Genomic DNA, 22,374 nt, shown 5'->3' on the forward strand with positions numbered 1-22,374 from the left:
TAATCACACTCTTTCACAACTTCCAGGGGTTGTGCTCATCCTACTACTCATGCATTGAAAAATTTCTTTGTATGAAGCTAATAGAATCTAGTAACTTATAAGTTTCTATCATGTGCCCTCTACTCTGTCCATTAACCTAATTCTATAACCTACATACCCTCAATCTTCAACCTACACAATTTCAATCCTAACAGGTCAGCATTCTACAGACCTGTCACTAGCTTGGTCACTCATCACTGAATTCTCTTCACCATTTCCTCCTGATCTCCAAGAAACCCAGGTGACCAAATCTGTGCACAGTAGTCAAGATATGGTCAAATCATGGCCTTCAAAGAGGGATGATAACCTCCTATCTTTGCTTGTCAATGTGTTCTTCAACATCCAAGTAATCCTCTGAGCTATTTTGCCAACCTTGCAATATATTACGCCTCCATAGCACAATTGGAAGAATGATGGTACATTGCGCCCTTCGATTGGAATAGGCCTAAGTTCAATTCTTATCGTGATGGGAGGAATCTTTACGTGGACTTTTTCAATCGAAGTTGAGTTAGCCGATCTCATACGGAGGTAGCAGGGTTTTTCCTCCTGGAAACTCGGGTTTTTCATCTTGCATACAGACAAATCAGACCTTCAGAGCACGCAATTTACAGACAAAAAATACTAGTTGTGGTGGGCGGTAAATGGCATTGATCAAAATGATTGGTAGTAGAGGTGGAGAGGTGTCCTTCCATGATGAGTCTTCGGACTCCTTGGAGGTGTAACGAATAATAATAATAATAATAATAAATCCTCTGAACTTCAAATGTCTATATACCATCACCCCTAGATCCCCAACCTCATCAATTTCCTATAATCTGGTATCATCAATATGATACAGATATGTAATTTTTTCATTCTGGACATGTATTATCTTACATTTTGCAACATTAAATTGAGAACCAATGTCCTTTGCCCACACTGCCAAATTTATTTAAATCATCTTATATGATATCTACATCACCTTATCAACTACTGTCCTTCCCAGTTTTGCATCACCAGCAAACAGCTGATAATGCTCTTAAATCTTCTGTTATATCATTAATATACATATTAAAGAGTAGCAGTCCTAGTACAGAGTCTTGGGGCACTCCACTAGTCATTTTGCATGAAAAACCAAATCATTCCTCTGAAAGACTCTGATAATAGAACTATGAACTAGAATCTCACATGGAATGTTTGCAAAAGTCTTTTAGTAAATCACCTTTCTCTTCTTCCTGGCAGTTTCTGGTACTTCCTTTAGGTGAGTAAGGTGACAAGATATATGACAGTTAAGGAATTCAACAAGATTCTTTAAAATTCATTACAGTAAAACGATGAAAACTGCTACCGTGTTATAAATAAATTCGATTTCCTGGTAATAGCTCCATAATTTTAAAGATTATTTACAACATTATTAATATTATTATATCAGTATTTCCATGGAGTCAGAAGACATCATAGGAGATTCAATATGAATAATAGTTAGTCACACAATACCTATCAAACTGCTCCTTTCATTCACCATCAGGACAATCAGAACTATCCCCCCCCAAGCAATCCATTTCAGCCATTCACCACTCTAGTCTGTACACCCTTACTAACCACACTCTTACACAACTTCCAGTGGTTGCCCTAGTTTTTCTCTCTCTCTCTCTCTCTCTCTCTCTACTTATCATGTATTGAAAAAATTTCTATCACATTACTTAGAAATTTCTATCACGTATTCTCTTTTCTACCTGTCAACTGAACTTTGCAACCTATACATCTTCAATTTATTTTCATAGGGAGTGTTCCACAGACCTCTCACCAGCTTGGTCATTCATCTCTGAATCCTTTTCACCACTTCTTCATTCACAAGAAATCCAGATGACCAAATCTGCACACAGTAGTCCATATGCAGCTTTATCGTAGGCTTATAAAGTGGGAGAATAATCTCTCTGTCTCTATTTGTCAGTGTTCTTTACTGCCAACTTCTGCAATATGGCTTCTGAACTTCAAATCTCTGTCCATCATCATCCCTAAATCCCGAGCCTAATCAATTTCCTGTAATCCATAATTGTAATACATAGTATGTAATATTTTCATCCCAAAGAGCATAACCTTTTGTATAATAATAAGCTGAGAACCATTATCCTTCATCCATTCTACTAGTTTATTAAAATCACACCTTTATCAACTATTGTTCTCCTCAAGTTTTGCATCTTCAGCAAACAGCTGAATATTTCCATATCATTAATATACAAAGTAAACAGTAGTGCCCTAGTACAAAAAAGTTCGACACTCTGCAAGTCAACCAAGAGTCCACACCACAATATATTCCTCTCTCATGCTTGTCTGTCTGTCAGCCACTCCCCCCCCCTCTCCCATCCATGCTACCAGCTTCATATCCATTCCTATATTTCATAGCGTATTCTGTCAAATGCCTTTACAAAGTCCAGCAGTAGCATGGTGAAACCATTTCCTTTATCTAATTCTACTGTCACTCTGTTATAAAATGTGAGTAAATTACTAATTCATAATAACCTTTTACAAAGCCATGCTGCCCACCAATGAGTATTGCATTCCTTTCCACCTGCTACTGGAATTTAACCAAATTTTCCAATACTGGAACTGTCTTACCCTCTTTCAATCCTTTGGAACCTTGCCAGGGCTAAGATTTAGATTGAGCCATCAGAGGCATTGTCAATTCTCTTGCACATTCGCATAGCACACAGCTGACATGCCATCAATCTCACTGCTGTATTCACATTGATATTTTTCAACTGTTCATCTACCTCATTTCTGACATCAGTCTCTATTGCATCAGCAACTGCAAAATCCCTACCTGGATGATGCACCTTTGCAAAATGATAACTTAGTAACAACTATTTTTTCTTAATTTCATTTTCCTCCTCCTTCATTGCAGGGATGAAGGAGGAGGAAAAGAAACTTGATTAAAGGTATTCTTCCATAGTCATTCTTCCTCTTACAAACTACACAGTGAAAAAAATTCTTTAGCCATGATCTAATCAACTGATTTTTCTCTCATAATTTTAGCCTTCCATACCATGATAATAATCCCTGTCTGTGCTATGTATTTCCTCATGAGCATGTTGATCTATTTTTTTTCCATAATTTTTTTTTTCAGCTTCTGCTTTATATTGCTACTCATTAATTTATATCTCACTTAATTTATCCTGCGGATCCTGGGTATGCAAGCTTGATGCCACTTCTCTCAAACAATCCCTAACAACTTCACATGCAATACTGACATTCTTTGCTTGTAGCTTCTTATGCCATGCCACATAGCTCCTCAGTTTGTCATAATCACCAGCTTTATAGGCCCACATAAACCTTTTTTGACTGAGAATTTTACATATTTAGCAACCTTGAAGAATAAGACTGCATGGTCATTTTCCCTGATTGAAGGCAGAGTGGCTACTGTGGTTATTGGCTGGCTCAACAAATATGCTTGTCCACTCACCCATGGTGAGTACATTGAGCAAAATCACGAATATTTACTACGAGCTGTGCAGAAAAGATGTTGGCAGTGCATGGAAATTCATAAAACAGTATCTGACACATGAAATGTATAACTGCATACCAAGGATTAGGCAAGTATATAGAGTAGGAGTGAAATGGATGAACAGTCAAATCAAGCAAGCTGTGTTGGAAAAAAAAGGTTATAGAGGTGGTACAAGACATTTGGTGGCAATCAGATACATGAAGAGTATAAACTACGGACTAAGAAAGTGAAGAGCTTGGTAAAGAAGGAAAATGTGCATATGAGAGGAGATTGGCTGGTCAGGCCAAGGTTAATTCAAGGGAACTGTTCTGCTATATGGCAAACAGAAGGAAAAATAATTATGGCAGGTTGACACTTTTTTTTTTTTAATGTTGAGCCCATACACGAGAATTTGGTTGATCAACCTATAGTACATTAGTACCGTGTATGGGTAGTGGGTTGGGAAAGGAGGTTTAAGCTTGACTTAAATGACTGTAAATTGTATTCCTTGGGAAACACAACAGGAGGGAGACTGTTCCACAATACAGCAATTGCAGGGATGAAGGAGGAGGAAAAGAAACTTGATCTGCTTGTTTCTAGGTGCACTGTGAAGGGATGTTGAGCAGCAGCCGCACATGTTCCAATGAGCTTAGCACTAAGTGGGGGAATTATTGATCCTATTTCAGACGAACATTTTCCATGGAAATATTTGTAGAATACACATAATGTAGAGACTGATCATCTGAGTTGATAAGAAATGGGTCATTAATAAGTGATTGCTCTCTTCTGTATTGAGTCAAGCATTTTGAGGGAGCTTTTGGGGCCCCACCCCATATGTGAGAGCAGTATTCAATGGTTGGGTGGATTTGTGATTTGTATAAGGTTAACAGCAGTTCAGGGGTGAAGTAACGTCTTGAGTGAAAGAGAAATCCTAGTTTTTTAGAAGCTGAGGATGCAATAGTTGTGACGTGTTTATGCCAGGAGAGGCTTGATGTCAAGGCAATTCTGAGAAGAGAAATATCAACTTCTTTGGAAATTTGGGTGTTGTCAAAAATAATACTGGGAAAAAATGGTTCTTTTTTTTATGGGAAATAGGACAGAACCGAGTTTTATTAGCACTGAAATTGATGAGGTTATCCGAACCCCATTGGAGGATGGCTTCGAGATTAGAATTGAGGGGGGGTTTGATGTCCTGTAGGTTGAGGCGAGTTGTGTAGGGTAATGTTTATCAAATGAAAGGGAAGAAAGGAATGTAATGTGCTGTCATCTGAAAAACTGCATATTGAGTTGGAGGTCAATTGAAGTAGCTCATTGATATATATAGCAGGAAAAGGGTTGGTGAGAGGACAGAACCTTGTGGAACCCCAGCATAAGTTGAATGGTGAGAGCATAGGGAACCATCTACCATCACACAGTGTGTGTCCAGATAGAAAGCTGGCAATCCAACTACAGAAGTCCTGGGACAGATCAAATGATGGCAGTTTGCTTAGTAAGCCTTTGTGCCAGTCCCGGTCAAACGTTTTGGAGATATTGAGTGTAACCACAAACTTCTCCATGGCATTTGTCCAGAGATGGTGACATATGTGAGCAGATCTCCTGTCGTTCAGCAGTGACGGAATCCATAATGGCAGTTGTTTATTAGGTGGGTACCTTCAAGGTAATGTAGTGTTAAATTGTGAATGAAGATATTTATAAGTAATAATACTTCATTCATAATTAACATCATCTACCATATCATAAGCAGGACTTATTTAAATTTATTTTGTTAGTTTCTTGCTTATAAAATGTTATTCATGTAATTCCTTTTTAGTTTTGTTAGTAAATTTTATTTATGTAATTTTTAAATATATTATAGACATGAAAAGCCTCTATATTAAAGTGTCATTTATTTTTTTTGCTTTATTCTTTTAATAATAATATTAGAAACTGTAATGTATGTAATTTTAATTTATCCAGAAGATTCTTTGTGATATCATTTGATTGGTTGTTGTGAGAAAACATGCAAATTTCTCCTAGTGCGTGTTGAAGCGTGAACTACTATAATAGTTCACGCTTCATATAATAGAACTACTATAATAGAACCAAACGAAATAGCCTGAGTTCACAATGAACTCAGGCTATTTCGTTTGGCAAGGAAAGTTCTACAAACAGATAGAGGGGACAGCCATGGGTTCACCACTTTCCCCGCCCTTGGCCAATTTCTTTATGGAGACATTGGAAGAGAAAGCCTTAAACTCCGCCCCACAAAAACCCACTACTTGGCTTCGTTATGTAGATGATGTGTTTGCTATTTGGCCACATGGCTCAGACACACTCCACTCCTTCCTAACACACTTAAACAACCAACATCCCAGAATCCAGTTCACCTTAGAAAAAGAGGAAAACAACACCCTCCCCTTCCTAGACACTTTAATCACCCACCAGCTTGATGGATCTTTGGGTTTCTCTGTTTACAGAAAACCCACCCACACTGGCAGATACATTCACCAGCAATCCCCCCCCCCTCACAACAATATGGGGTGATAAAAACACTATATAACAGGGCAAAATTAATCTGCTCAGATGACAAGGCCCTGACTATGGAACTAAACCACATCCTCAACACTTTCTTAGCCAATGGCTATAACCCCAAAAAAATCCCCAAAATACTAAAACCTGTAAACCACAACCCCCCTCCCCCCCTCCAGAATAAAGACTACACCAAGTCTATCACTATCCCCTACATCCAGGGCACCTCTGAAAAAATAACTAATATCCTCAAAAAATATGACCTTACTTCCTGTTACAGACCATATAAAAAGTTGGCATCCCTTATCCGCTCTACCAAAGACCAACCACTTCCCCTAGACCTACCTGGTGTATACCAGGTCCCTTGCAGCTGCAAATTGTCCTACTTTGGCCAAACAGGCAGAACAACAAATATCAGGATTTCAGAACACCAAGACTACATCCGATTTCACCAGTACAGCCGCTCTGGGTTGGCAGACCATGCCTTAGATACCCACCATAAAATTCGTTGGAAGAAAACAAAAATAATCCATCGCAGCAAGTTTAAATACGAAAGATTATTCAAAGAATCTTCAGCAGCTCTAAAAAACGTTCCTAACCTCAACAAATTTGGGTGCATGAAACTGCCCCAAATTTGGGAGACTTTCATTATGAGAACTTCAGCCCAACTGCCAAGACTACCAAATTAGCCCGCAAGAGGGCACTATTAGGACTTTAGGAACAAAATTAGTTTCTTACATTCTTCCTCATTTGCTTTGTTAGTTCCTTAGTGCACGTACCATATCTTTATGTTCCTAAAGATGGCAATGTGACATTGCTGAAATATAGAAGTGATTCATTAAAGTTATCTTTAATTAAATACTTCATATGCGTTGTTAATTCCGTAAATTAATTACCAGTTATGTCTAACCAACGTATAAGTCTTACTACTAGAATCAAGTGCATAAAGATTATATTCTCCCAAGTCTATAAATCATTTGCGGAAATGGAAGATTCTTTTAAGTTTGTGTTACTACATAGTGAAAGTCAGCAAGGACTTAAAAATTGTTGTTCGATCTACTTATGATGTGTTGAAGCTATATCCTGGTAAGATTATCTTTACTATACTTAGCGAGAAGTAACGAAAATTAATTCCTCCAAAAGTAAATTGTTCCTAGTTGCAGTATTCAGCGAGTCAAGATTTAATATGTGATGTGCTAAGACTTTTTCCTCTTCAAATGATAAATGCTATGTTATTTAATTAAATGTTCATTAAATGAATGAGAATACTGTGAAGCCTATTTGTTGTAATTTAGGAATCTCGAATTTACATGAACTAAAATTGATTAACTGAGCCTAGAGAATTACAAACGAATGTCTGAATGTTCATGAGTTGTATTCTTCTGAATATCTTGAACTGATTTGATATTTAAAAATGTTTTGAAATGTAACCTTAATCAGAGTAGAGTTATGATATAAGTTCTTTGTAATAAGAAGGATAAGATCTGTTAAATATAATCTTTAATTATAAAGTTTAAGCTCAGTTGAGTAGTATATTAGTGACTTAATGAGAGCTTTATATTTGTTCAATCATAATGTCCCTGTTGAAATACTGTGTTATGATGTAATATTTGTGACACTGCATTAAATAATTTTATTTGAATTGAATCTTGTATTTGCCTGATTGTTTCATTGCACCGCTCATTAAAATAATACGAATCTTAGCGGGAACCCTATGTAGTAAGAATAAAAACCTCGGCCTAAAATCAGCTTATGATAACCTAATACATTTGAGGGTTGATTTATCTAAATTGCTCTTGCAATTCAGAATATGTAGTGGCACAGTATAATATAAATTTTCTTCATATTCGATTGATATATCAGCCTACAACTAGTTAAATACTAAAGAGAGAGAATCGTAAGATGATAAAACGTGATTTAGAAGAAGTTGCGATCCAACAGTAGGAGTTGGGAATTGATGATTTTTTCCATTACTTTAGACAGGACTGAGGTAAGCGAGATAAGGCAGTAGTTGGATGGCAGTGACTTGTCACCCTTCTTGGGAATGGGTTGAATATACGCCAATTTCCAGGTTGTGGGATAGATTCTAGTGGAGTATATATAAGTGACATAGGATAGGAGTCAGTCCTGGTGCACAAACTTTCAGGACAACTAGGGGAATGCCATTAGGGCCAGGAGACTTTTTTGTGTTTAATTTGGACAATCTTTTTTTGTTTCTGATCTCATCCTGGCAAAAGGATATAGGGGCATTGTATATTGGATGTCTGGAATGGTTGGGGGACATTACCATTGTCAGTTATGCATGTTGGAAGCAAAGTGAGAAGCCAGAAGACTGGCTTTTTCTGTGGGTGATGATGCAATAGAGCCATCTGGGTATGATAAGGGTGGGAATAGTGTTGGGCAGAAGCTACGGCCAATTGCTTTGGTGAGAGAGACCAATATTTTTGGACTTTGCAAAAGCATTCGATGGACTACCACATGATAAGTGGCGTAAAGTTGCAGACAATGAGAACAGTGATAGAGCAATATCTCGAAAAAGGAGGGTAACTAGTGGTGCCCTAGGTTTCTGTTATTGAGCCTCTGCTGTCTGCTGCTCAACTGGTTTGTGAATAATATATCATGTGGACTGACTGGGGATCTTCAGATGTTTGCTGATGATGGAAAGTTGGAGAGAATTATAAGCAGCACTGCTGAAATTAATTTCCTTCAGGAAATTTTGAATAGATTTTGACCTGGACAAAGGATTGAGGATATAATTTTAATATTAATACATGCAACGTGTTGCATTTTGGAGTGCAGAAATATTGATAGTATCTCTGTCTATATTGATATATATCTCTGTACTATATTGATAGTGCTGTACCGCTGGAAATAGATGAGATTCAAGGCTGCACATCATAGTGCTGCTCTGATAAGAAGTACACTAACATGTAGGTATAAGAAGGCGGTTGTACCACTGTATAAAGCACTGATCAGACCATGCTTGAACTAATGTTATCACTTTTGGTCACCTGGTTTTCATTGTGATGCAGAAACATTGGAGAGGGTTCAGAGATGAGTAACTAAGAAAAATATCAGGACTCTGGAATGTTGGCTATGGAGAGAGAGGTTGAAGGAATGTGGATTGCAGAGTGTGATGGATAGGAGGAAAAGAGGTGATATGATAGAGGTGTTTTAGTTAATGAGTTGATTTTATCAGATTAATCCAGAGGGGATTATACAAAGAGTAGAAAGTGAGAAGGGAAGAACCAGAGGCTATCCCTAGAAGTTACATATGTAAGAGTGTGGTGAAGTAGTGTGTGTGCGAAGTAGATTTTTTACATAGAGAATTGTGAGTGAATGGAATGTACTACCGGAATATGTTGTTAATGCAAGGAGTGTTAAGGATTTTAAGATTCAGTATGATAAATTTGTTGTCAGTTGAATGAACCTCCCACAAAGGATCTGCCAACTTCCATGGAGGGTGTTATTAGTTAACTTTGGATATTTTTCACATAAAAGCATTTGTTAAAAAAAAAAGCATTTTGTATGTGTGTGTGTGTGTGTGTGTGTGTAAAGCATACTTTGACTCACTTTTCTTGATATACACCAAAATTTCTTCTGTCTTTGAATTACAATTGAATCAACTAAAGTTATGAAACTAGTCTATTATGTCTGTTAATTGTATGTGTTTGTCTGGCTAGTTTGTCTGTTGCAAGATTTATGAAAAATCTAAGTTTCAGGAAGGAAAAGTCCTACCACTTCCAAATCAGACACCTTTCTTAGTAAACTCTTCCGCATTATATGATAATATGAATAAAGTATTTTGGACTATTCTTCCTTTATTTTCTGGCCAGATGTTCTAATTTATCTCAAAGGTTCTGAGACTGGAAGTATGTATATACCAATCAAATTTTTTTCGGATAACTTTCTGTTTCATAAAACTGATGAAATATGGGAAGCACTGCATTATCCAGAAATGTCACATATCCTTAGCAGAATAATCAGCTCCAGATCATAATATCTTTATCACCAACTTTACAGCCGAGATACAGTAATCAATAAGATATTCATGACACTAACACTTATTGGTGTTCCAAAGCCTTTACTGTAAATGCATAAGCAATTAGAGCTACTGTGATAACAAAATTGACAGCACTTCAATTTTTTTTCCTTTTTTCATTACTTTGCTACAGGGTGGCCTATAAGTAACAAAGGAGTTACTTATACGCCTTGTAAATGAAGATCTGTAATTAACTGGTTATCATGCTCTCCAGATCTGATGGTTCCCAACTTCTTCCTATGGAGTTATCTGAATGAAAAAGTGTATGTGAACAAGCCTCAACAATCCAACAGTTGAAAGAGAAAATTCATGTAGAAATTAGAACGCTGCAGCCAGAAACATTAACAGTTGTCATGGAACATGCCATAGAAAGGGCCAAGTCTTTGTGAAGCCAAAAAATGGAAGGTATTTGCATGATGTGGTTTTTCATAACAAACAATCTCCAGGCTCTATATTTCATTATAAAAAAAAAAAAAATTAACAAATAAAAAAAGTGATAAAGTGTTTAAATCCCTTCATGACTTATGTACCACCCTGTAAAATACAGTAGTGGTATTCATTGCTTTCTAGTAAGCAGATTTGCTGGACTGCTAGAAGTTTTTTTTTTAAAGTACAATTATTTCTAGATTTTCTTAAACAATTTTTTGTGTAAAGTGTATAACAGGGAATGCATATGCAATAATGAAAAATGTAAATAAAGTTATTACTAAACTACTGGAGACTTTCATTTTATGAAAATGATTCCACAAAAATCATATGGCTTCATATACTTTAGCAAGAGGAATGGAGATGGGAAACTCCCGCTTATATTCACTAAATAAATGCATTACGTTAAATTCTACAATTAATGATGCCAAGAAATTATATTCTTAGTTTAATTCTTTATCCAAGTGTAAGCAAACAAAGTTTGCATGAAGTATATTCATGACAGGGGTACAAGTAGCCCTGTCATGAAGATACTTAATGTGTAAACTTTGTTTACTTACACTTAGATAAAGGATTTAACCAAGAATATCATTTCTTGGCATCTTTAATTTATATCATAACCAAGGGGGAAAACTTTCAACATCTGTTAAATTCACTAAACTACAAGATTCCAGTTTTATCATTTACCTTAAATTTAAAATGATACATAACTACCAAGTGTTTGCTAACATTTGGATAAAGGATAAAACCCGATATATAGTTAGTAGCATAGCCAAATGAAAAAACTTCCATAGATATAATTTTAAATTTGCTCCTAATTGAAATTAAATGGTTAATGGGAATGAATTTTGTGCATGAATTAGAAATTAAAATAAACCACTTTCTAAAAGTACCTATATGCAACTCATGATCATAATTCACTCAAGAATAATGCATCAGTGAATATTCTGTCCCCCTCTTCCCCCCCCTCATTTTAAGAGTGATGATGTCACATGCAGTCGGAAGTTAGCAGATATTCAGTTTACATTGATGTGCTGGAAATGATAGCTTACTCTGAAAATTTTTGAGATCAATCTCTGCAAGGTATAAAATGCTTTAATAGAAAATAATCAAGAAATATGTGTTTTCTGAGTAGTTCTGATGCTGTGAACTTTGAATTAATAGAAAAATAAACATTAACTGAGAAAGCACAATTTTTGTTCATATTAAGACTTACTCAGGAAGTCTCTTGTGACTTTTGTGAAAGACAGAGCTATATGCCCTGGAGGCATCTAACATAGCTACCAAGGTTTCTCCAAATTGCTCCATTACATTGGGCCTACAGCAGTGACATAAACAAGGTCATATGAAGAGCTACTGTGGTAGAATCCATACTCACATAACCTGAGAAGTGGGGAGGAGGAAGAAATACTTTGAAGTAGTTATAGAAGTTGATTGTCGATGGATTTCTCCATTATTTTATAATGGTCTGATCTGACATCATTATGTGTGTAAGTATGATACAGGTCCCCCCCCTTTTTTTTTATTGTGTAATAGGCTAAAAATGGACTAATTTGCTAGAGTAAATGATAGTGAATAGCAAAAAATCCAGGAGACCAAGGTTTGATTTGGATTGTAAAGCTATAAGAAGATGGCAGTGGAATACAAGAGTATAAACATGTAACATAAATGATCAGAGGACTTTCTGATCAAGATATTCCTGATCTCTCAACCAATGAAGGCACAAGGAAAAGCACTAGATGTGAAATATTGTCTAGTAGTAACAGAAAGGGTGGATTTTTCTTTGTTATTGATGTAAAAGTTTGGGATGAAATAATAGAAGTCTGCTTTGTCTTTTGGTATTGTTCCATCCATCTGTTCAATGGAGATCAACAGATGCTCAGTGATGTGCTACACCAGTACTCGCCATGTGGTCCTGTTGTATGCTTTTTTGGAGGCTTCAACTCTCTGAAAATCTAACTCCAGACACACCATCCATCCATCCATCTCATTGATGGTTTACCCCTTACTCTTTTCAGGAACTTTACCTTCTATTACTGTGTTGAGAAGTTCTCCTTCAATCCTTTCAATCTATCCAAAGTATTTCAACTTTCTTCAGTCAATATCCTTAAGGAGCCTTAAAGTTCTACTGATCCTTTCTAGCATCCATCCATTTGTCTGCCTTTAAAATGCTTGGCATCGTTATAGGAGATAAATATGGTATAGAAAACGTGGAGGGGAATCATAGCCAATGGACAGAAACTATATTATTGCATGTGCAAAATTACTATTATTATAAGAGAAAAATCCTTACCTTGCTTCAATATCAAGTTCAAGTGATTCTTTTCCAGTTTGTGTTGTATAATAATCCTTTGTTTTTTCAAGGATAGCAATACATGCTTCATCACAAATGACACCAATCTGTAAATATTTAAGTACACATTAATATGAGGTTGATGTTATGATCATCATCTTACTTAATTCAACAATTACTATACCAATTTTTTGACTAGCCTCACTTTTATCAGATATATCAAGGTTATTTATTAAAATAACAGCAAAGGGAGGAGGAAGAATAGGTTACACAATATAATTGTGTACTATTATTTATTTCTCATAAATTAAGGTTAGAGTTTAGGAAGAATACCTGAATACCAAAATCTGAACCCACATACATTTTAACCATATATCCACATAGTGAGTGTGAAACTTAACACTGTAATATATCAAATTAGACTCAAGCCATTTGTGAAAAATGACAATGCAAAAATTAATTTTTGTGACATCATGGAGAGTTTGAAGGCAATGGAATGATGATGATGATGAGGAGGAGAAACTGAATGAGTGAGCAAGAGAAATTGAGGAATATGGGGAATTGAGCAAACTTGATGTTACTAAGGCTGTAGGATTTGATGATACACTATCTACCAATAATTGTCCAGATGCTTTAGCAATTTACAATTGATACCAGTAGCCAGATACTAATATCAGGTATGTCTGCCTATGGCTTTGATCACCTCCTGCACCCTTTGAGGGAAAGTTTCCACCAATGTTTCCATTAAAGCAGCACTAAGTTCAGCAACAGATTGAGGATATGCTGCTCTGGACCTCAATTGCAGCTCCAATTCATCCCACAGGTGTTCAAAGGGGTTGATGTCAGGACTGCACAGGCCAGGGCAGTTGTCTTACACCCATCTCTTCATATCATTCCATAACAGCTGCAGCTTTGTGGCATGGAGCATTGTCGTCGTCATAGTAACATGGGTTCTTTCCATAAAAACTCTGCAGAGTAGGCAGCACCTGATTATCTAGAATATCAAGGTACTAAGCTGCAGTACCTTCATGGAACCACAGACAACAACCAGTGGTCTCACTCCAAACCAGCTGAATGCACCCCACACCATTACTCTTCTACCACTAAACTTTACTGTGGGTACAATACACTGTGGTAACAAGCATTCACCAGGCTGCCTCCACACCCTGCCATCAGACTGGAAACAGGTGAACCTTGATTCATCACTCCAGAGTACCATTTTCCACTGGTCAATTGTCAAGTTCACATGCTCATTGCAGCAGGCCAGATGTGCTGCCTTGTTTGCTGTTGTGATGTTCAGCTTGTGTGCCACTGCTCTTCTGTGAAAACCCAGTAAATGAAGTTCTTTTCATACAGTATTAGTGCTCATTATGGTGTTACTGGTGCTCTGGAACTCATCACTGATGGTCTGTGCTGATTATAGGCGGTTTTTGCATGCCACCCATTTTAAGACCATCCTGTCCCTAACAGTCATTTTTGGCAGTCACCCTAGGTGTTTCCTGCCCTAGTGATGTCAGAAGATCTCCGTTTGTTTATCACCTCACCAACCATTGAATTTAGATGCTCCAGTTGAGCAGCAATGGCATGTATGGACATGCCACCAATGTTACAGCCCACGATAACACCTCTCTCGAAGTCACTGAGTTCACATAGTGTTGCCATACTACCAGAATTCAACTGCTATGATGAAACACTGTTTCTTACCATCTGTACACTGGTTTTAATGTTAGTAACAAACCTGGAATGTTCTATAACTTCAAATAACAGGGTTGTCCCGACAATTATTGGTAGATAATATATATCAGCATGTATAAGATATAAGCTACATGACACCGCACTATACAAAAGTAAGATGAATTTAAATGCTTGTTAATCATTTAACCTAGCCTGACCTCTTGTGGAAAAAAAAATTTAAATAAAATAAAATAATATAATTTTATTTTATTTTTTTAAAATAAAAATAAACTATAAACGGAACTACATTAAACATTTCTAAAGTCCTCTCGTATTGAGATTTTCTTCTGTTTGGGCTTGTTCTGATTGCTATACGGATTGCCGATGGGTCCTCCAACATTCTTGGAATGATTAATCCATCATTTTTGTTCAGGTCTGGATAATGTTTCAGCATTTCACAAGCTTCTTTGAATTTTATTTCACACCAGGTTTTGGTGCGGTGTAGGGACTTGGTGCCTTTCCAGTCAATTCTGTGGCATGTTTGGAGTGCGTGGTTTGATAGGCCTGTTTTACGTAGCAGAGGTACTTAATGTGTCATTTGTGTTCATCTTTTCTGACTGGGATGGTTCATCCTGTTTCCCCTAGGAATGAATTTCATGTTTTGGCCACAAAACATTAAATTCATTCCTAAGCCACCTGAACAAACAACACAAACATATACAATTCACATCGAAATTGAAAGCAACCCTCTTCTTTTTCTAGACACAATCATCTTGTCTGCATTAATAGTTAATCCACTGTGTTTGCTGAATTTTTCCAAAATACCAAAAAATGTATATATCGCATCATTATCCTTCAAAGTTCCCACTACATCATTGGCACATGCTAATACCTTATTTTCCTTTATAGTTGAAGGAACTGTTATTCCTCACACAGCATGTGTATTGTCGACTTCCTGTAAGAAAGGTTCAAGAACCAATGCAAAGAACAGTGGACTAAGAGGGGAAACCTTGCTTGACTCCTTTTCAAATTTTTACAGGGTCTGACAGGAACCCATTAACTAGGAGGCAGGTAGATGAACTGGCATCGGCTCCTTTTATAACTGATAGCAGCTTTTTACCTACACCAATTTGCTGGAGGATGTGGAACAGAAAGGGATGCCAGACATTATGAAATGCTTGAGTGTGGTCTACTAATAGCACTGCCATTGACTGCTTTTTTGTATTAACTAACCAGATTAGATCACATAGCAGAAATAGATTAAATTCTACTGCTCAACCTGGTACTTCATATATCTCATTCCCACTTTGAGCCTGTTATTGATAACGTGAAAAAATACCTTGTAGTCAAGTATTAGAAAAATAGGTCTCCAGCTGCTGATTAAAGTGTGATCACTATTAAGTTTTGGAATGAGGACAGTATGGCTTGCTACAAATTCACTTGGTATGTATCCTGATGAGAGAAAAGAATTAAACAGTGTAACTACAATGGGAAGAATAAAATCCCAGGCCTTACGATAAAGTTCTATCCCTAGGGATTTTATTGTATGGCATTCTTTATAGGTTGTGGTAACTTCACATGCTGTAATGGGTCTGGCAAGCCCATCTTGGATATGAACAGGAAAGCCATTAATGTACCAAAAGTTATAATTTCCAACAGTACTATTGTCTTGAAACAGATTTTTATAGTTTTTGAAAGGAGTCAAGGATGTCTTGAGTGGTGGAAACAGTATTATTGTCTTCAAACAGACTTTTATAGTGTTTTTGAAAGGAGTCAAGGATGTCCTGAGTGGTGGACATGTCTTCTCCATCAATGCAGGTTTGAGTGATAGTCCTTTCTTTGCAAAATTTTGTGAATTGTCTATTGAAGAATGCAGCTGAAGGGCTATCTGCTAAGTGTTCCTGTATTTTTATCTTAAAATTTCTTTCTTCTATTTGTTTCTGCCTTTCCACTTCTATCTCTATGTTAATGTTTCTAATAATGTTGCTACATTCCATACCATTACGTTGGTTTGTTATGAACCAGCTTCTCTCTTTATACAGGTCTTTCAACTTTTTCCTTTTGAGGAAAGCCTGTTCAATAATAAATAATAATAATAAATTTATAAAATAAATAAATAAACTTAGATTATAATTACAGCTATTATGGTGAGTATAGAAGGCAATTAAGGTAGAATAAAAGAGGTGGAAAAATTTGGTACATACCTTTAATGATTCTATGATGTCTTCCACTTCCATGATCTTGCTGAGGGTTGTTTACAAGCGGGGGAAGAGAGGGGTGGAAGCATGAAGGTGTGTTTAGACGCGGGAAAAATAAGTTTGGATAACCGGGGTTAATATTAATAATAATCATCATCATCATCAAATTCCTGCCATGTACCCTCAAGGGGTGTACAGGATATGACAGTACTACATGAAAAAATTACATCATTACTAACTTCCTATCTACAATTTTCCTCCAAATCAGTCTGTTACTTGTCAAGACTCCAACATTATCAGATCTTATATTTCTATCGTCTAAGGCACTTTGTACCGTATCAATCCACCTATATCTTGGTCTTCCTCTGGGTCGTTTTCCTGCCAACCTGGCAGAGAACACTTGTTTTGCTAATCTTTCCTCTCCCATTCTATTTAAGTGACCATACCACCTGAGATTAGCTCTGCTAATGCATTCCTGGATGCTGACAATGTCAAGTTCTTTCCTAATATCCTCATTTTTAATATGATATTGCCATTGATGCCATCTGTTCACACCTCTAATCTTTCTCAGGACTCTCATATCTGCGGTCTCTAGTCTTTGGTCAAGTGTTTTACTTCTAACCCAGCTCTCAGATCCATAAGTTAAAACTGGTTTGAACACTGTCTTGTATACAGCTAATTTAGTGTTCCGACTAATTTCTTTCTTATTCCATATGAATTTATTCAATTGACTTCCCACCATACCAGCTTTGTTGATTCTGTTGTCTATTTCTATATTTAATTTACCATCTTCAGTAAAAATCATGCCTAAGTAGCTGAAATGTTTTATTTGTTCCACAGGTTCTCCATTCACAATGCAGTTGACATTTTCAATGATTCTGCCTATTTTCATTGTCTTTGTCTTTTTATTGCTGAACTTCATACCATATCTATTACAACAGCTATTCAATTTAGTCAGAGAATCTTGCAGACTTGTAGCGGATTTATTTAGAAGTATAACATCATCCGCATAAAGCAAAGAGCTGACATTAACATCTCCAATTTTGATATCAGGTTCAATACCACATTCCTTCATAATGTGATCCATATAGATAATGAATAACAGAGGGGATAATGTACATCCTTGTCTCACACCAGATTTAACATTAAACCATCTTCCTGTACTTCCTTCAATTCTAACTGCTGACTTACAACTCAAATAAAGACTAAGTATTGCTTGATATAATGCCCCATTGACACCACATAACTGCAGCGTATTGAATAGCTTCTCTCTTGGCACCTTGTCATATGCCTTTTCCAAATCGACAAAACTTAAATACAGATCTTTGTTATATTCCCATGCTTTCTCGACTATTTGTCGTAAAGTGAAGATCTGATCCTGACAGCCTCTATTTGGCCTGAATCCAGCTTGTTCTTCACCAAGCTTTTCTTCCACAATTCTTCTCAACTGTTTCTCAAGTATACTTGCATAGATCTTGCCAGGAACACTCAGTAGGGAAATACCTCTGTAATTCTCACATTTAGTTTTATTTCCCTTTTTATATATGGGTACTATGAGAGCTCTACTCCAATCATCGGGAATTCGTCCCTCTGTCCAGGCTTACTGAACTATGCAGTGCAGCCACTGTAAGACTCTTATACCACCATACTTCAGCATTTCTGGTCAAATATCATCTACTCCTGCTGCCTTTCCACATATCAAGCCTTTAATAGCTTTTTCTACTTCAAGTATGGATATGTATTCCTGCCTGCATGCCTGGTCAGTGTTTTTTTTATCACTGTGCTGTAATCACTGCTTGTTTCATTTAGCAGTTTTTCAAAGTAATTACTCCATACTTCAAGGATATCTTTTTCTCCTGTTTTCATGTCACCTTTATCATCTCTAATTCCTTTTACAGCACTCTTTCCTCTATTCCTAAGCTTCTTCAACAACCTCCAGAATATTTTGCCACCTTCTTGATATTTATTTTCTATATTCTTGCCAAAGTCCTCCCATGACTTTTGTTTAGCTAGTTTTACATACTGTTTAGCTTTCTTACATTTGTCTCTGTATTCTGTAAGAGTAAAAGCTGACTTATTTGCCAGGAACTTTTGATATGCTTTCTTCTTTTCCTTCACTGCCTCTTTAACTTCCTGTGTCCACCAGGGAGTTCTGATTTTTTTATCCTTGCACACAACCTCACCACATGCCTCTCTGGCAGAATCAATCAATGTTTTCTTCAGAGTTTGCCACTGAATCTCCAAGGTTTGATTCCTGTTCTCAAACTCTTTCATTTTCTTTTCAATAATATTTCTGTATTTTAGTCTACAGTTCACATCTGAGAGCTGCTCAACTTTTATTCGCTTTAAAACTTTCTTATATGTTATTCTTGTCAATATGAAATTCAATTTTATCCTGCTCAAGACTAAATAGTGATCACTCCCAATTTCAAATCCTCTGTACACTCTGGTGTCCTGCACCAGGGAGAAAACATCACTATCAACAATAACATAGTCAATGATACTTTTCTTATTCCTAGCCTCTTCTCTCCATGTGAATTTGTGCACATTTTTATGTTGGAACATGGTGTTAGTAATAACCAGTCCATGTCCTGAGCAGAAATCCAACAGGTATTTGCCATTATTATTAGCTTTGCTCTTTTCTCCAAATTTTCCCAAAATATTTTTGTATGTCTCACAATCATTTCCTACTCTGCTATTTAGATCCCCAACAAGGACCAACTTTTCCTTTTTCATTGTGTCAGTTGCTTTTTCTAAAGCCTCAAAAAATTCCTCCACTTCTACTTTAGTAGAAGTGGGACCATAGGCACAAATAAGTCTCATTGTCCAGTTCCCCATTCTCATATTTGCCCACATTACTCTGCTTGAGACTGACTGCCATTCAAGAAGATTAGCCTCGTATTTTGTGTTGAATACTATGGCTACTCCTTCTTTTCCTTGATTGTCATTGCCTGAATATAACATTTTGTATTTATTGCTCAGAAAGATCTCACCAGTTTTGGTCTTTTTTGTTTCAGTCACCCCTATTATGTCGATCTGGTACTTATCGAATTCCTCCGCTAGCTCCATTTCTTTGCCATTCAGGCTTCTTATGTTGATAGTACTGATCTTTAACTCTGGTGATGTTGAGTTGGGGTTTGTTTTCAGATTTGTTCCAGTAGCTGACTTTTCGCTGTTCGCCCTGGTTCCCTGGCGAAAACAACGGGGGCCTTGTTTAACCGGGTGACGCCCCAGCCAGCATGAAATTTTGTCATGTTGTACCATCACTTTTTATTTTGGTTTAACCAATAAGAATACAATTTGGTCGGCTAAATTCCAAATTGCCAGCCCATCCTCGTTTGTTCAGTATCAAAGTAGATACCCAACAGGGTGCACCACGAGAAGGTGAGGATTGGACATTAGGTCAGAAGCCCTGGTTGGTTCTCCGCATTCCTTTAAAGGCTATGTGGAGGGCTCCTCTCGGAAATGAGTGTAGGGCAAACCCTACACTCATTTCCGACAAAATTCCGAGGATGGTCACACGACCGAAACGGTTCCACACCCCGTTAACCCTGCCCCATTTGCCACAATAGTCTTTACCCTTCCTCCCCCCCACAAGAATGCGCCCTAATTCAAAATAATATATGTATAATTTATATATATATTATTAATATTAACCCAGGTTATCCAAACTTATTTTTCCCGCGTCTAAACACACCCCCACGCTTCCCCCCGCTTGTAAACAACCCTCAGCGAGATCATGGAAGTGGAAGACATCATAGAATCATTAAAGGTGTGTACCAAATTTTTCCACATCTTTTATTCTACCTTAATTGCCTTCTATACTCACTAATAATGCCCTAAATATATATACCCCTTTGAGTATTGATAGCCAATGTATTTAAATAAGGGTCACTCCTAAACAAAAACAGGCTATAATAGCCTTAATTATAATAATAGTATTTAAGAGGAGTAACATGGGATTTTTCCCAGAGATTATACTTAAACTTAGATTAATTTTTCCCCTATTAAAAACTGCCCGACACGTCAGCAACTCAATTTGTAAATTTTTGGCACGCGCACATAAAAAGGTTCGCCACCACTGGGCTAGATGTTAATAAGGTAGTAGAGCCAGATAAATCAGCACCATGTCATTATCTAAGACACTAAGGCATTAATAGTATCCTTGATGTGGTATTCAATGACAGTATTATAGCCATTACAATCCCAACCATGTAAAGGTTTGGGAAACAAGGGGACATCATGCAAAAGGACAGTGCAAAAATCAGACCACTTTATACTTATAGAGGGATGGCTCTAGATCAGAGAGGTTTGCTTTAATGAATGCAAGCAACTGGATAGTTAAAGGCATTGTTTTCTATGGAGGTTAGTAGGAACTGGGCATAAGCAATCTAGTTATATTTTATAATAATGGATAATTAATGATGGTGACCAAAGATAAAAGCTAAAGATAAAAATCATTAATTCAAAGAATTCTGAAATAATTTGGACACATAACAAGAAAAAGAAATAATAACAGTGAGAAAATCATCCCATGGTGGAAGGAAAACAGAAGAGGAAGATCTAAATTAAACTTGGATAAGAATTACTGATTAATTAATGACTGGAAGACGTCAGTTTTCATACCACTACACAAGAAAGGTGATATGAAGGCATGCAAGAATTATAGAACTATTAGTTTGATATCTCTTGCAAGCAAAATTTTATTAAAGATCATGCTAAATAGGATTGAGGCCAAAGTTGAGGCAGAGATGCCCGAGGAACAAGCAGGTTTTAGGAAAGGTAGGGGCACCAGAGATCAGATCCTTTGCCTTAGACAGATCATAGAAAAATATAAAGAATTCAGACTCCCTCTGGTAATGTGTTTCTTAGACTACTCTAAAGCTTTTGACTGTGTTGAGCATGTGAAACTGTGAGAAGTAATGAAAAGAATGGGTTTTCCTCAATACACTATCAGGTTGATAGCCAACTTGTATAAGGAGCAAGAAGCCAAGGTAAGAACAGGTGTTGGATTGACTGACTGGCTTCAAGTTGGAAAAGGAGTTAGACAAGGATGTTTACTTTCTCCTCACTTGTTTAGTATATATGCAGAGGACATCATGCGTGAAGCATTGGATGAGCTCAGGACAGGAATTACGATAGGAGGTAGATTGATCAGTAATCTGAGGTATGCTGATGATACAGTACTCCTTTGTAATGACATGGAAGAACTAAGACTAATTCTTGACAAAGTTAACAACATCAGTAATAACAGAGGACTTCAACTCAATTCTAGCAAGACAAAGATCATGGTTCTCAAAGGAAAAACAAACAGAGAAGCTCTTGAGAAACAAGTGTATCTTAATGGAGAAAGAATTGAGGAAGTCAGCAAGTTTGAGTACCTGGGATCCATTATTAATGTGAATAATTGCTGTTCAGAAGACGTCAGAAAAAGGTTAGGAATGGCTAAAACAACAGTCAGAGACCAGTCTAAAATCTGGAAGGATGGATCTATCTCCATGGAACAAAGTTGAGGATTTTAGATGCAGTTGTTTTTCCAACAGCGACTTATGGATGCGAGACTTGGAACCTAAAGAAGTCAGATAAGAAATGGATATCTGCTTTTGAGATGTGATGTTACAGAAGGCTGTTGAGGATATCATATACTGGGTGTTAGAAAAGATTTGTAGAATTTTAAGGCTCCTTAAGGATATTGACAGAAGAAAGTTAAAATATTTTGGACACATAGAAA

The 22,374-nt window shown here is 36.8% G+C and overlaps 1 protein-coding gene across 5 annotated transcripts in view; it reads right to left on the reverse strand.

Annotated features, from left to right (window-relative positions):
• Nucleotides 1-22,374, reverse strand: part of LOC150092386 (E3 ubiquitin-protein ligase LRSAM1-like) — a 414,983-nt gene that overhangs the window by 16,410 nt on the left and 376,199 nt on the right. For all 5 annotated transcript variants that reach the window (XM_090415009.1, XM_090415005.1, XM_090415008.1 and 2 more), the window contains one exon: nt 12,772-12,878. In XM_090415009.1, the coding sequence (XP_090271135.1) occupies nt 12,772-12,878 (107 nt within the window). The remainder of the gene's footprint in view (nt 1-12,771; nt 12,879-22,374) is intronic.

This window comes from Typopeltis vanoorti, chromosome 26 (assembly GCF_054136105.1).
Source record: "Typopeltis vanoorti isolate ZY-2024b chromosome 26, IOZ_Tvanoo_1.0, whole genome shotgun sequence".
Lineage (NCBI taxonomy): Eukaryota > Metazoa > Arthropoda > Arachnida > Uropygi > Thelyphonidae > Typopeltis > Typopeltis vanoorti.